At 47.0% G+C, this 13,411-nt stretch overlaps 1 protein-coding gene and 1 long non-coding RNA gene across 4 annotated transcripts in view; both read right to left on the minus strand.

The window, feature by feature from the left end:
• CCDC88C (coiled-coil domain containing 88C) overlaps window positions 1–4,966 on the minus strand; it is a 119,822-nt gene extending 114,856 nt beyond the window's left edge. For 2 of the 3 annotated variants that reach the window (XM_064151714.1, XM_064151705.1), the window contains exons 1-2: window positions 4,887–4,966; window positions 4,669–4,769 (exon numbers count right to left, since the gene is read on the minus strand). In XM_064151714.1, the coding sequence (XP_064007784.1) occupies window positions 4,669–4,769; window positions 4,887–4,946 (161 nt within the window). In that variant the 5' untranslated portion in view covers window positions 4,947–4,966. Of the gene's footprint in view, window positions 1–4,155; window positions 4,489–4,668; window positions 4,770–4,886 lie in introns of those variants that run through there. The other variant, XM_064151723.1, reaches the window with a different exon arrangement.
• A 3,994-nt stretch (window positions 4,967–8,960) lies between these two features.
• Window positions 8,961–13,222, minus strand: LOC135179689 (uncharacterized). The gene is made up of 3 exons (XR_010304077.1): window positions 12,744–13,222; window positions 10,163–10,258; window positions 8,961–9,515 (listed from the first exon to the last, which is right to left on the minus strand). It is a non-coding gene; the product is annotated as an uncharacterized LOC135179689 (long non-coding RNA).
• Window positions 13,223–13,411: the final 189 nt, after the last annotated feature.

Here is a 13,411-nt window from a genome sequence, read left to right on the forward strand (position 1 = left end):
TGCAGCACTGCCATCTGCTAGTTTCATATCAGGAAGTGACACAACCAGATGAAAAAAAAAGGGTTTCAGAATTTGTCCATGAGAAGTTTGTTAGCCTGATACACAGAAACCCACTAGAAACAGCAGCTCCACTCTGAAGACTAACAAACATTTTTATATGCTGAATATTCAGCCAGTACTACTAAAAAATAAGTGTGTCTTTCAAATACAATCAGATTGGGGGATGCATTTGGACAGGAAAAGGAAGCCACTCATCTTCAGTAAAATGACATGAAAACAATATTTGCCTAGCTTCAAAAAAAGAGAAATGTGAAAACTGAACAGTGCTGTCTGTCTCCTCCTGTTAGATTTAATTCATTAAATGGCTAGGCATCACTATTTAGAACTAAGCAATCCCCATCTCCCTTTGTTAGGGGTCAGCAGTAAGCAAAAGCATCACCAGCAAAGCCCAACAGTTGATTACCTACTGACGGCTTGTGGCCAGCATCTGCCTACGCCCAGGATGCATTCCCTTCCCCCATCCTTGTGCCACGGCTACATTTGGCATGCCTGAGCAGACTACATTTTATTCAAGACTAGCATTCCTCGGAGCAGCTCATTGCTAAAGAGTGAAGGCATATCCCTATTTTCACCTCCTGTTAGGCAGTCAGCAGGGACCTGGCAGACAGGCCAAGAGACAGATGTCACTTATCTCACTGGTGACACAGATGCTTTGCTGATACAAATCCACCACCTAAAAAACGTTGACACCACAACATACATCAGTTGGGATCTTCTCCATCCACTTTAAGCTGCCAGACAGCATTTGGTCAAAACCCAACCCATGACAACAGGAACTAGAAGCGGATTCAACTCGCAGAGCACACTCATACTCCGAGCAGCTAAAGCCCTACCTTCACCCAGCAACCTGCACTGAACAGGTATATCTGGATTTCTTCACAGATCCACCTGTCTTTCTGGACACAGACTAAACTTAAAATCTGTCTAGCTGCAGACAAGTGTGTTTTACTTTTAATAATGAAATTCCTAGGAATCAGGCTTTTGAAATCTTCACCAAAACAAACCTGTTGATCTGCCAAGTGCTGCATCGCACCTGGTGTTTAGATGCAGCCTCACATACCTAGGCTATTTGTGTTCCAGCAAGCATGCAAGCAGAACATTTAACCTAACAAACTAAAAGCAGAATGACACATGAGGAAAAAGCTACCCCTATCAGGAGCCCAGCTCTTTCAATCTACTACCCCCTGCTCTCTGCTTTCAGGCAATCAACACTATCAAGGCACAGAGCTTTAGTAAATCCTGGCAGATCTATCAAAGCCCTTCATTAACGCAATTTCAGCAGGAACAAATCTCAAGTCAAACGCTAAGAGTCATCTTCAGGCACCAGAACTCGATGAGCAGCAAGAATTTTTAGAAATACACTTCTTTTTCCATTCTGAAAGCTCTGTGGGGCTGAAACACACCTTGTGAGGCTTTCCTGATTTACAGGCAAGAGGTAATCACACTGCCGTTTCTAAAGGTTAAGCCAGGAAAAAGAGGAGGTCATAATCAGCACCTCTCCTGAGCACCCTCCTGGGTGTTGGGACACATAAATACAGCTGCCATCTTTCCTAAGTTATCCAGACCAGGCTCCCTGTACAAAGTTCCTGGGTATAAACTCTGATAGGACACTATCAGAAGCACTTGCCAAAGCTCCCTAAAACCACGACAACGCCCTAGCTGTCTAGAACGGAACAGTTTCGCACTCCACATTACTTGTGGAGTTTACCCTGTTTGTGATGCTGCTGTCTGAGACACTTCAATAAAAAACAATAATAGATTTCCTCTTCGGGTTGCTTAAGGCAAGTAAACACACCAGGGCATCTCTCACAAAGACATGTCATCCTACAAGGTGCTGTCTAGTGTCACTGCACTCAGCCTTTATGTTTATCTTCCATGTTTCAATGAGATCTTATCGTTCATTCCTTATCCTCAGAGAACTATTAAGTTGTTCCATAGATCTGAACAATTTCACAGTATCACAGCATCACAGTATCACCAAGGTTGGAAGAGACCTCAAGTCCAATCCTTTACCACAGAGCTCAAGGCCAGACCATGGCACCAAGTTCCACGTCCAATCCTGCCTTGAACAGCTCCAGGGACGGCGACTCCACCACCTCCCCGGGCAGCCCATTCCAGTGTCCAATGACTCTCTCAGGGAAGAACTTTCTCCTCACCTCAAAGCCTAAATTTCCCCTGGTGCAGCCTGAGGCTGTGTCCTCTCGTTCTGGCGCTGGCCACCTGAGAGAAGAGAGCAACCTCCTCCTGGCCACAACCTCCCCTCAGGTAGTTGTAGACAGCAATAAGGTCTCCCCTGAGCCTCCTCTTCTCCAGGCTAACCAATCCCAGCTCCCTCAGCCTCTCCTCGTAGGGCTGTGCTCAAGGCCTCTCTCCAGCCTCGTCACCCTTCTCTGGACACGCTCAAGCATCTCAATGTCCCTCCTAAACTGGGGGGCCCAGAACTGAACACAGTACTCAAGGTGTGGTCTAACCAGTGCAGAGTACAGGGGCAGAATGACCTCCCTGCTCCTGCTGGCCACACCATTCCTGATGCAAGCCAGGATGCCACTGGCTCTCTTGGCCACCTGGGCACACTGCTGGCTCACGTTCAGGCAGATATCAATCAGCACCTCCAGATCCCTCTCTGTCTGGCTGCTCTCCAGCCACTCCGACCCCAGCCTGTATCTCTGCATGGGGTTGTTGTGGCCAAAGTGCAGCACCCTGCACTTGGAGCTATTGAAGCCATCCCCTGGGACTCTGCCCATCTGTCCAGGTGGTCAAGGTCCCGCTGCAGAGCCCTTCTGCCCTCCAACCCAGCCACATCTGCCCCTAGCTTGGTGTCATCTGCAAACTTGCTGAAGACTGACTCCATGCCCTCATCCAGATCATCTATGAAGATGTTAAAGAGGATGGGGCCCAGCACTGATCCCTGAGGGACACCACTAGTGTCTGGCCGCCAGCTGGATGTGGCACCATTCACCACCACTCTCTTTAATGTCTCCTTACTTAGGCATTTCAATGGCCAACTACAAAATACTCGTTTGCACACACCACCTGGTAAAGCACTTCCAAAATACATCACTCATCAGAGTGCCACAGTCATTCAGAAGTCACCTGAACTTCAGCCTATTTAATAACAAAATCCAAGAGCAACTAAGTGTTGTTTTACTTGTTTTAAAATAAGATATTCTCACTTACTGGGTAAGTGAAAGTGCTGCTTGATGGTTTGGTTGGCCCCCTCCAAGCCAAATATAATGGCCATGAATTAATCCAGTTTGCCATACCTTAGAAAACTACAAGTCTGGATCTGAACGCTCTAACTCAAGGTTCTAATTTGCAGAAGGTTCTTTTAAGGTGTAATTACTCCTTGAGAAACGCTGCAAATTATGTCTTCTCTTTACACCTCTAGTTTGCTATCCCTCAGTGGGCTGATCAATTTTGACTCTGCTAAAAAATCATGAATTTTCACCAGCATCACTAAGTTTCAGTTCACAAATTCCACTGTTAGTAACATGAAAACAGAATAAAAATGTAATGACCTTTTCAGTTGGAGCAACCAGGTACCAGAAAATAACAAAACTTGCCAACTTCAGTGGGTGGTGCAAAGGTTTAAAAATTTGGAAGTTACTCTGCAAGAATTTCAGAGATTCTAATGGGAATTCTTAATTTTAAGTGTTTGGACTTGGTTTGGTGCTGCAAATCACTGGTCAAGCTTCAATTTATTTCACTCACTTAAATGAATATAGTGATGAAACTCAATGATTTTCAGAAAGCCTCCTTCCCTGACAGTCAAATCCTTGACCCCCACAAACTTTTTATCAGGACACTTCAGGAGATTTAAAAGCAAACACAGAGATGATAAAAATCAATCACAGTCTACAAGCAGCAAATCAGCAACACGAAAGGATGAAATGAAAAGAAAATGCAAATTCCATCAACAATTAAATTAACTGCTACAGTATGTTCAGGATTTTTTCTTTCACCCTATTTTTAAGTTTCCTCAACACACATCCTTACAGTGCTGCCCAAAACAGATATCACTGAAGCTGCAGCTCTAAACTGTGTTTAATATCAAAGTTCAGACACTTCAGACTAAATGCTTCTAGTAATACTCACATGATAAAATAATTTCATTTCCATATCTGTGCTGCCACAGACTTTCCCCCTAAAGCACAGATGAACCAAGAAAAAGTAATTGTTTGGGAAAGAAAAACTTAATCTAACAAAATCCCAAGAAAAAAAAAACAAACCAACTTTTAGAAGTCGATTTTTTGTTTTTTTAGAACTAAATTGGTTTGAGTTTTGATTGGGTTTGGGTGTTTTGGTTGGTTTCGTCCATTTCAAAGCGCAGCCCAAAGGATAAAAAGGCGAGCCCTGCGCTTTGACCCAACACCCCAGTCCTTCCAGCCTCTCCGCTTGGAAAGCTTTCCGAGCAGACCACGCCGTGACACCCAGCCCCGAAGGAGGAGGCCTTTCTTCTCCTTCCTTTTCTTCCTTCCTCAGCAGCCCCGACGCAGGTGGCGTCGGTTGAGCGGCCAAGGGGCGCTCCACGTTACCGCCCCCTCGGCACTCCCGGCCTCGCTCAGCGTGGGGCTGCCACCCCTTCGTTCCCATAGGAACCCCACTCACATCTGCAGCATAATTTTGTTCAGGACGACGCCATCCGCCAGGTCCATGTAGATACCGAGGTTGTCCTCGTCTTCACTCTCCAGGGCCCCGAAGGTTTTCACCTACCGGGAGGAAGGATAGCGGGGTTGGTGCGTGGGGAGGAGAACACCGAGAGGGCCTCGCCACTCCACACACCCTCTACGGGGCCGGCAGCCTCCCCGTCGCACGCCTCTGCTCACCCAGGTCACCAAGGGGCTCTGCAGGAATTGCTCCAGGAGCTCGGAGACGGTCACGTCCATACTGCCGGGGTCCGGCTGGCGGCGGCAGGACGCTGCGGGAGTGGGGCCAGTTCACTCGGGAGACAAAGGCGCGGAACTCATGGCCCGCTGCCCGCCGGGCGCTGCCTACAGGGGAAACAATACGCGGCTCATTGCTCCCCCGCCCCCACGCCGGGGGGAGACGCGAGGCCACTCGCCGCGTCCCCTCCTCCCCACAGCAACAGGCCGATCTTCCCTCGCCGAGCGCGCCCCGCAGCTGCAGGAGGGTCTGCGCTGGCAGGAGCGAACCGCGCCAGGAGACGGGAACGAAAGGAAAAAGCCGCCCGCGGCGAAGTCCTTCGAGGCCGGTAACAGAGGCACGAAGCTCCGGGCTGCTCTAAAACCCGACGGTACACGCTCAGCCCGCGGCGCAGCGCTACCTGTGGCGGGGCGCGCCCTTGCCCCAGCAGTTAGACCCGGGCCGCGGGCGCACCGTGACGAACACGGCCCGCCGCGAATGAGAGGCGCCGAGAGGGTCGGCTCTGGCCAATGGGCGGCGCCCCTGGGCGGCCGTGGGGGCGGGTCGCGATGCGGAGCCGGGACGAGCTGCCGGGAGGAGCTGCCGGCGCTGTCCTCGCTGGCCCCTGCCGGTCCGGGCTTCGCCATGCCCTTGTGCCTCGTGGCACCGGCCTGGGCCACCCGTCTCACTTCCACGAGGCAGGACCTCTCGGGCGAAAGTTGCGAGAGGGGCGGCGGTAGCCTCTGTCCGTAGGTCGGGCAGGCTCTGCTCTCCCCACGGGTGTGTCTCGTTCAATTTCTTACACCGTGGTGACACGAAGCCCCTCACCGAGGCTCCCCTGTGCCTGCGCGGACCGCGCCGTAGGCGGTTACACCTGTGCCGCCGCCTGCGCGCGTTGCTCAGAGCTGCGGATCTCTGTGCCCGCCTCTATGGGGAAGCAGCGCTGAAGCCAGACGCCAAACAGCAACTTTAAAGATTCCGCCTTAAAAGCTGCGAAAACACCATGAAGCACTTAGGCGGACAGGAACAAACTTTCTAGGGATGCTTCAAAACATATTGCACAAACCCCGGGTTTAGCGCAAAATCCTAAACAGGAAAACACAACTGGCAGGCGCGACCTGTTGCCTGCACGTTCCAACCATGACGCGGGAGGGTGCAAATGGCGCCTGGCCGCACGGCCGCACTGCCGCTCTGCCAACGCGCGGTACCTCCGCAGGTGCTGTGCGACGAGGACAAGGCAGAGGCAGACGGCGTGAGGTCTGCTCGGGACCGCAGCGGCTCGCATCACACGGGTGCGCGGCTGACAACGCGCCGCTGGCAGCGCAGGTAGCAGTAGCCGCACGCCTGCTCCCCCACGGGCGTGAATTGTTTTCCCGCGAAGGCAGAATTTATTCTGTCTTTAGTTGGGATAAAAAGAAAGTTATCCTGAGTGATCTGGATGGTTCCTGCTTTACTCATCCTCGTCTCAGATTTTGAGGAAGTACGATCTGGTCCCAAAGCTGAACATGTACGTGCAGTGTCATTAAGTGAGGTTTGTGTTTGCTAGGACTGATCTTCAGTGGTTTGCTCTGCTTTTCACAGATGTGATTTTTATCTCTGGCATTCGCCAGTCTTTGCATCAGCTACTTATTAATGCATTTGCCTGTTTCTTGTTTGATCGTACTCAACTCGCGAAACATCGTTTGGATCGTACACTGTCGGGCGAACCGTATCTGGAATTACGTCTTCCATCCGTGTTTTCGGCAAGGCAGGCGGGCACGCGTGTGTTTGCGTGTCGGCTGAGGGAGACATCTGTTGTTTTGCCTGAGGGACCCCGGCCGTTTGCCAGCAATCCATTACTAGATGATAGACACCGGTGTCCCTTGCAGTGGCCTGTTTGTCCGACCAAAGACCGGGTTCAATGATTTGCTTCATGAGGATCCTTATTTCAGGCAGCTCCGTACATCTCGAGGAACCGACGCATGAATGAAGTCAGACTTTGTGTTTGCTTCTCACAGTCTTTATCTGAGCGGGAAGGGAAATTTGCCATCGAGCCCGGGCGCTCCTGCACCTCCACCGCTACGCACAGGCTCCCCTCCGCACCTCCCGGACTCCGGTTGCACTCTCCCCATTGGATGCCGCGGGGAAGGCATCTGCGTTCTCATTAAAGAAATAAAGAATAGCCTTAGGCTTGGGATTTGCATTTAGATGGATCCCATTATCACACGGGAGCGGCCCTGAATCAGCTGGTGAACATCCTGTTTAAGACATGCCATTTATTTTTTACTTTCGGATCAGTAGACCAAGGAGTAACTCCTGGTTGTTAGCTGGACAAAAATAACGGTGAATTATTTCTCCACGCTTCGGGGAGCTACGCTATGCTTAAACTTCTGGAAGACTTAGGATCTCCTGGTTTGTGAACAGATTTCATTAGTATTTTTTTTAAGCTGTTATTACTACTAAGTGTCCTCACTGAGAGAGTCATTGGCTACTGGAATGGGCTGCCCGGGGAGGTGGTGGAGTCGCCGTCCCTGGAGCTGTTCAAGGCAGGATTGGACGTGGCACTTGGTGCCATGGTCTAGCCTTGAGCTCTGTGGTAAAGGGTTGGACTTGGTGATCTATGAGGTCTCTTCTAACCTTGGTGATACTGTGATACTCCGCTCACATCAGAGGACGGATGTGTTAACACAGTGAAAAGAACACATGTGAAAGGCATTTAGTTCCTTTCAGGGAAGACAGAATACAAATAGAAGAGTGCTTTCCCACTTTTGACCCCTTGGGTGTGACTCTTCTGTAGGCGCACACCTCTACGAAGCCACAGCAGCAGCATCCAACCCAGGTGTTGCTGTAGGGATGCAACTAAAGGGGACTGCGTATCAGTTATGGAGCTCAGCAATGAAAATCAAACTTCTCGTCCAGGAAATCTATCAGGGGCTAAATTCTGACGTGCGTTACAGAAAATATTTGGCCTCTAGCAGGACTGGCTCAGGGATGGGTCTGGGGACTGGGAGGGGATTTGGGATCTGGATGGGGCGGGGGACTAAACCGGACTGGGACAAGGACCTGTCTGAAGACCCAGACAGGATTTGGGATGGGGACGGGGAATGGGACAGTACTAGGTACTGGGACGGGGCTGGGGAATCAGACGGAGCGCCTGGACGGCCCGGCCTCAGCCTCGGCCGGCGGTGGCAGGGCGCCCTCTGCCGGCACTTTCCGCCCAATGCGGGGCGGCGGGCGAGGGCAGGAGCTGGGCGCCCGGATGCGTTCTCACTTTTAAGTGATGAAAGCAAAACAAGGGTAGGAAATAACATTTTTCGTGCTGTGAAAAGCGGTGTAGCCGATGCGGTATGTAAAATACTGTTACACTCTTTCCCCACGCATGACATGGGCGACTCTTAAATGTGGCCGGGGGTTCACAGGCTTGTAGGTGAGGAGTGAAGAGCCGAAGGACTTTGGGAGACTGGCTGAGAAAAGCTGAATGGTGAATACCGTGAATCTGCTGCAGTGCCCAAGTCTGACTGCTCTCTTGAGCCGCAGACTTCAAGCTGGTCACACTAGAGTGCTTGCGTATTGGCAAAACCTTGCTGACCTGAAGATGAACAAGACCAGGCTTGCCCTGGAGTCCTGCAAAGCTCAGTCTTGGATACACCATGCAGGACTGTAGGAGGGCAAAAACTACACCCTGGCTATTTGACTCCCAAATTTCCTATTCTTGGTTTCCTTCTCCTGTGTCACACCTGTCAGCCCCAGACAGGTGTGTACTGCTTTCTCCATATTCTTTTCCAAGCCATGACTTAGTGTCTATAGTAGGCAGACTTTTATTTACCTACCTTGTATTTCATCAAAGATGTAGCTTGTAAAACCTTAGCTACTTCCTACTGGTCAAGTTCTCACTTCTAATACCTGAAGCTGCCCTCCTCCCACAGCAAATAAAGTAAAATAAATGCCTGTACGTACAGTAAAATAAATGTCTGTGAATACATCCAGGAGAATTCAGATCCAGACATGTAAATGCATGCTTCTTACAGTAAAAAAGGATGAAAAGCTGTAGTATTTAATTGTAGTATGATTTGCAACAACTTTCTTACCATTTTTCATACCATTTGCAGGGTTTTTTTTTTATTAAAATAATAATTATCAAATAAGTAAGAGGCACCACAACAATTTAAAACACACACAAGCAAAAAAAGACACCAAGATGGTTAATGTTTACTATCATCATCATCTGTAGCTGTGAAACTCACTCCACAGGCACAAAGTACTCTGCTCTGAGCAGCGCAGACCATGGAAGGAAATTTCTAAGCTCAGGCATTTCCAAATGTTCCTTTAGGCTGACTGTAAATGGCATGATTCACCTCCCTCAGACTGTCCCCTAGCAACGATTACAACTATCAGCAAAGGTCCACCATTCATCTGCTGTCTGAAGTGTAAGTTGCTGAGGAATGGGACTAACAGAATTCACAAGATTACAATACAAGAGTTAAACTCACGGCGATCAGGGAAGGGCTTTTTCTTCTTCTTTGCTTGGGACTGTTGTTAAGCAGCTTTCTGGTAAATATGACTCCACCGTTCATCAACCAGCTTCTCAGCGATCAGCTATCAAGACTGTGGAGCTGCAAACAATGGGGAAAAAGGAAGGTGTCCAGAAGACATCTTTTCTGCTTGCAACCTATGATTCTGAAATGCAGTATCCAATACTGTTCATTTTGTCTGGACAGAGGTGGTAAATAAACTGTTACATAAGTTTGAATGAAAATAAATCTACATGTAAACTGTTACATAAGTTTGAATGAAAATAAATCTACATGAGATACCAAAGCACAGACAACAAACCACCCTCTCCCCATACTCTCCACTCCTCCAAAGCATTTGCTTATGTGCCTTAGATCAGTCTGAATAAAGGGCGAGGGAATGCTGGTGATGTGTGGAGTCTGTGGCTGCTGTCTGAAAGCAAACATTGAGAAAGAAACTCCCAGAAAACCCAGCATTAAACTTTGATGCAGAGCAAGATGCTCATTCAGTGATGAAGTTTAAGCCACTCATGTAGGCTTCTGACAGGAGCAAACAAAACAGAATCTAAAATACAAGAAGAGAGAGTTTGGGCACAGTATCTCATAAATGTTTGAATCCATAGAAAATAAAGAGAGTCAAATACACAAGGCAAACAAGTTATCAGTTAGCAAAAGATATGGGGAGATGAAGGGGCAGCAGTGGTTTATTGGTCTTTGCATGAACCTGAAAGCAAGGAATGGGTACTCACATCCCAAGCAAACGCAGGAATGATGCCATAACCTCCTTGGCTTGAGCCCTTCAGAAGAGCAACAAATGCTACAGCAGCGTAGGAATGGTGGTGAGCCTGAAAGAAAAGAGAAGGTATTAATTCTAGTTAGACTCGTAAGCTAAGGAGGTGCTAAACAGAGGCTTACTGTGCTGGTCTAAAGCAATCAGCCTGGATACACGTCCAGAAAAAACAGGAAAGATGTAATTTCAAGCAGCAATAAAGAGAGAAAGGTGTCTTGTAGGTATTGAAAGCATGACAGAGCCTGGTGTGTTGAAAAGATGATTTCTAAAGAGGCAAGGATTAAAGTAATTGTTTAAAGATTTGGGTTCTTATCAAGGCACAGAATAACCAGGACAGATGAGTATCATGCACGTTCTTCACTTTCTCTCTTTATGCAGGAGATAAAAGAACTACCTCATCAGCATTATTAAATACAGTTTGCTTATGTTAAGTATTTAGTTGACATCTATCAGTCTTTACTAGCAAATGTTCTAAAAAGAGAATGTGATTTTGAAGATCCAGGGCTTTAGGATATTGTTCATTCTTCAGGTGGATGTTTTAGTATTTTAACGCTACAAATGTATTAATGTCTATACTGAGGACATTGGGGACTAGATAAAAACAACAGGTAAGCACAACCAAAGATTCTGTAAGCAACTCTGGAAAGTATTTAGGCTGGCTAGAGTTGAAGAAGAGTAAATTCACATGCAAGGAGAACTTAACAAAGGATCAGCAGGTAGGTAAGTGACAGTAGGGCTGGGACTACCACCTCAGATACCTACCAAAAGAAGAGCTATTTATTAAAGACTCCAGTTGTGAGGGGTTGAGAGAGAAGGCACAAAACTAGATCTGTCCAACTGTAACACCAAAAAAGGGGATGGAGATAGCAGTTTGGTAAAAATTGGTGATCTGTGGTTTACTGGCTGTGTGCACTGACTTCATGTACTGAAATGCAGAAAGCGGGTTTGATTGTAGATGAATTATGTAAAAGTTAAATCTTATCTAGAGAAGGTCAGTGTGAACAGAAACTGATTTTAAACCTCATGAGCTTGGCTCACTCTCTTGAGACTGTTTGTCAACTGCAGATGCCTGAGAGAATTGCCACTTGGATTGTAATACCAGTATTTCACAGATGGTATAGCGACCCTAAACTCACTGTAGAGCACACAAGGACTCAACTTTTGTGAGACTGCTGATCAAAAGCTACTCTCTCTCTTGCCTGTCCTCACACTCTGATGCAGATTATCCATAGGCAGAACTTGCCTATTTGATGTAGTAGCAGCTGGGATGTCCAAAAAGCAGCGAGAGAATGGACATGCTGTAATGATTGTACTCACTACACTGTCATATGTTATCTACATCAGTTATCTAGCCATACTTTGCTAATGTTTCACAAACACCTGTAGGATACTGCAAGCTGCCAGACACATTTTTATGTTGGCAGCATAACACAAAGATAGCATATTATAATGTACTGCATAGAGGAAGCCTTGGAGCTCAATGGGGAAGGTTTATCAACCAGCCAGGTAAGAGGTAGGCTACACTGCTAGACTACCTTTCACATACCTGGATAATTGCTAGAAAGAGGTGGGTGATGTAAATTGTTTAGCTCTCTACAGCACACATTCAGCTTGCAAAGTTTCTCTGATTGTCAGGTATGGCTCTGGAGAAGGGAAGACAAGCTGATACTTGCTTTTACATTTGGAACAGGTAACTGTCAGGTCTTCTCAAATGTGTCAATGAACTACTAGTTCAGGTCTTATGGAGTGAGAGGATCTGCTGTTCTGGTGAGCAGTTTTATGCCCTCAGTTATAGTATGCTTAATGTTGTATCTTCTGGTTTGGGTGTCTTGGTATTTTAATAGTCAACGCAACCATCTGTACCTGGCTGTTTTCAGACCTCAACAAGGGGCTGCTCAAGGGCACTCTGACAACCATTTGTCTTTGTTTGGCTTGATTTTATTTATCACCAGTAGCCTGCTGAGCCTTTCCATAGTCTATGAAAATTTGTCACTACATTTGCAGTACTCCTAAGCAGACAGCCTTCATTCCTGAAATAACTTATCCCTTTTAAGAGGGTCCATATATTTAGACAGGTATTTATTTTTCCTAAACATGCTGTAATAAACAGCACTCCTGAGTTTGAGTCATATTACTTCACTATAAAGTTAAGGTGCAAGATGAACAAGATTTCTAAGAATTCATTGAGGCTTGTGACACACTGAAACTGGGAGTAATTCTAACAATTTCACTAGGGATGATATAATCAAAATAAACACACACAATTTCTAGAGTGCTTGCTGCTGATGTTTATGGTGAGAACTAAAGATCCTGCAGTGTGTTATGAAATTGTCAGCACACGGCACAGGGATTAGCATAATTGCCCAGTGATATGGAAGTGATTTGTCTTTTGATGGAGATGCTGTAACCAGCCTGCTGTTCTCAGATCCAGCAGACAAATTTGAGGCTCTGATTATTCCTAACTTTGATATTAACATTGTGAAAAGGTTTGTCCTGTTCTTGTACCAAAATATATGGCTGCAGATATCAAAATTACTCACCTCTTGCAGTGGGATAGCCAAAGACTGGCAACTTGCTTCTCTCTTACAGTACTACCATGCAAGTGGTCTCCCTCATAGCTTGACTTCCTTGATGCTGTTTCAAAAGGCAGAAGATCAATATACTTAGGTGTCCCAAATGAGGATATCTGGGTAGTGGCTTTGGTAAAACTTTACCCAATTTGTACTCAGGGATGAGGGGCTGAAGTTTGTTCCTCATAAAATCATCAGGCACTTCATCTAGCACCTAATGCTACCAAGTTATGAGGTGGGAATGTGTTTCTCCCTTGGGATGCAGTTAAGCATCATCATATTAGCAACAGGTTGTAAAAGACAGCTCCTAGCTCCAAACTACACAAGTACCACAGCCCACAGCCATTTCCTTGGGTGTCTGATCACTTATGATGTAGCCACAGTCACAGATGTCTCAAATGGAGTTCTCAAGATAGATTTGCATATGAATATGTCATGTAAATATAGCTCTTCCTTACTACAGAATTAACCTGAATTAGATGCCACTGTTATCAGGAAAATTAAACATACTATATGTAGGGAGTTCACATTTTAGGATCTTGAGTCTAGCTTAGGTCATTGGTGGCAGGCACCTTACTCTGTGGGAGGTCATCTTTTAAATTTCTCAGTATGGAAAGCTCATCTTATTCACCAAATTG

Source organism: Pogoniulus pusillus, chromosome 1, assembly GCF_015220805.1.
Source record: "Pogoniulus pusillus isolate bPogPus1 chromosome 1, bPogPus1.pri, whole genome shotgun sequence".
NCBI classification, from domain to species: domain Eukaryota; kingdom Metazoa; phylum Chordata; class Aves; order Piciformes; family Lybiidae; genus Pogoniulus; species Pogoniulus pusillus.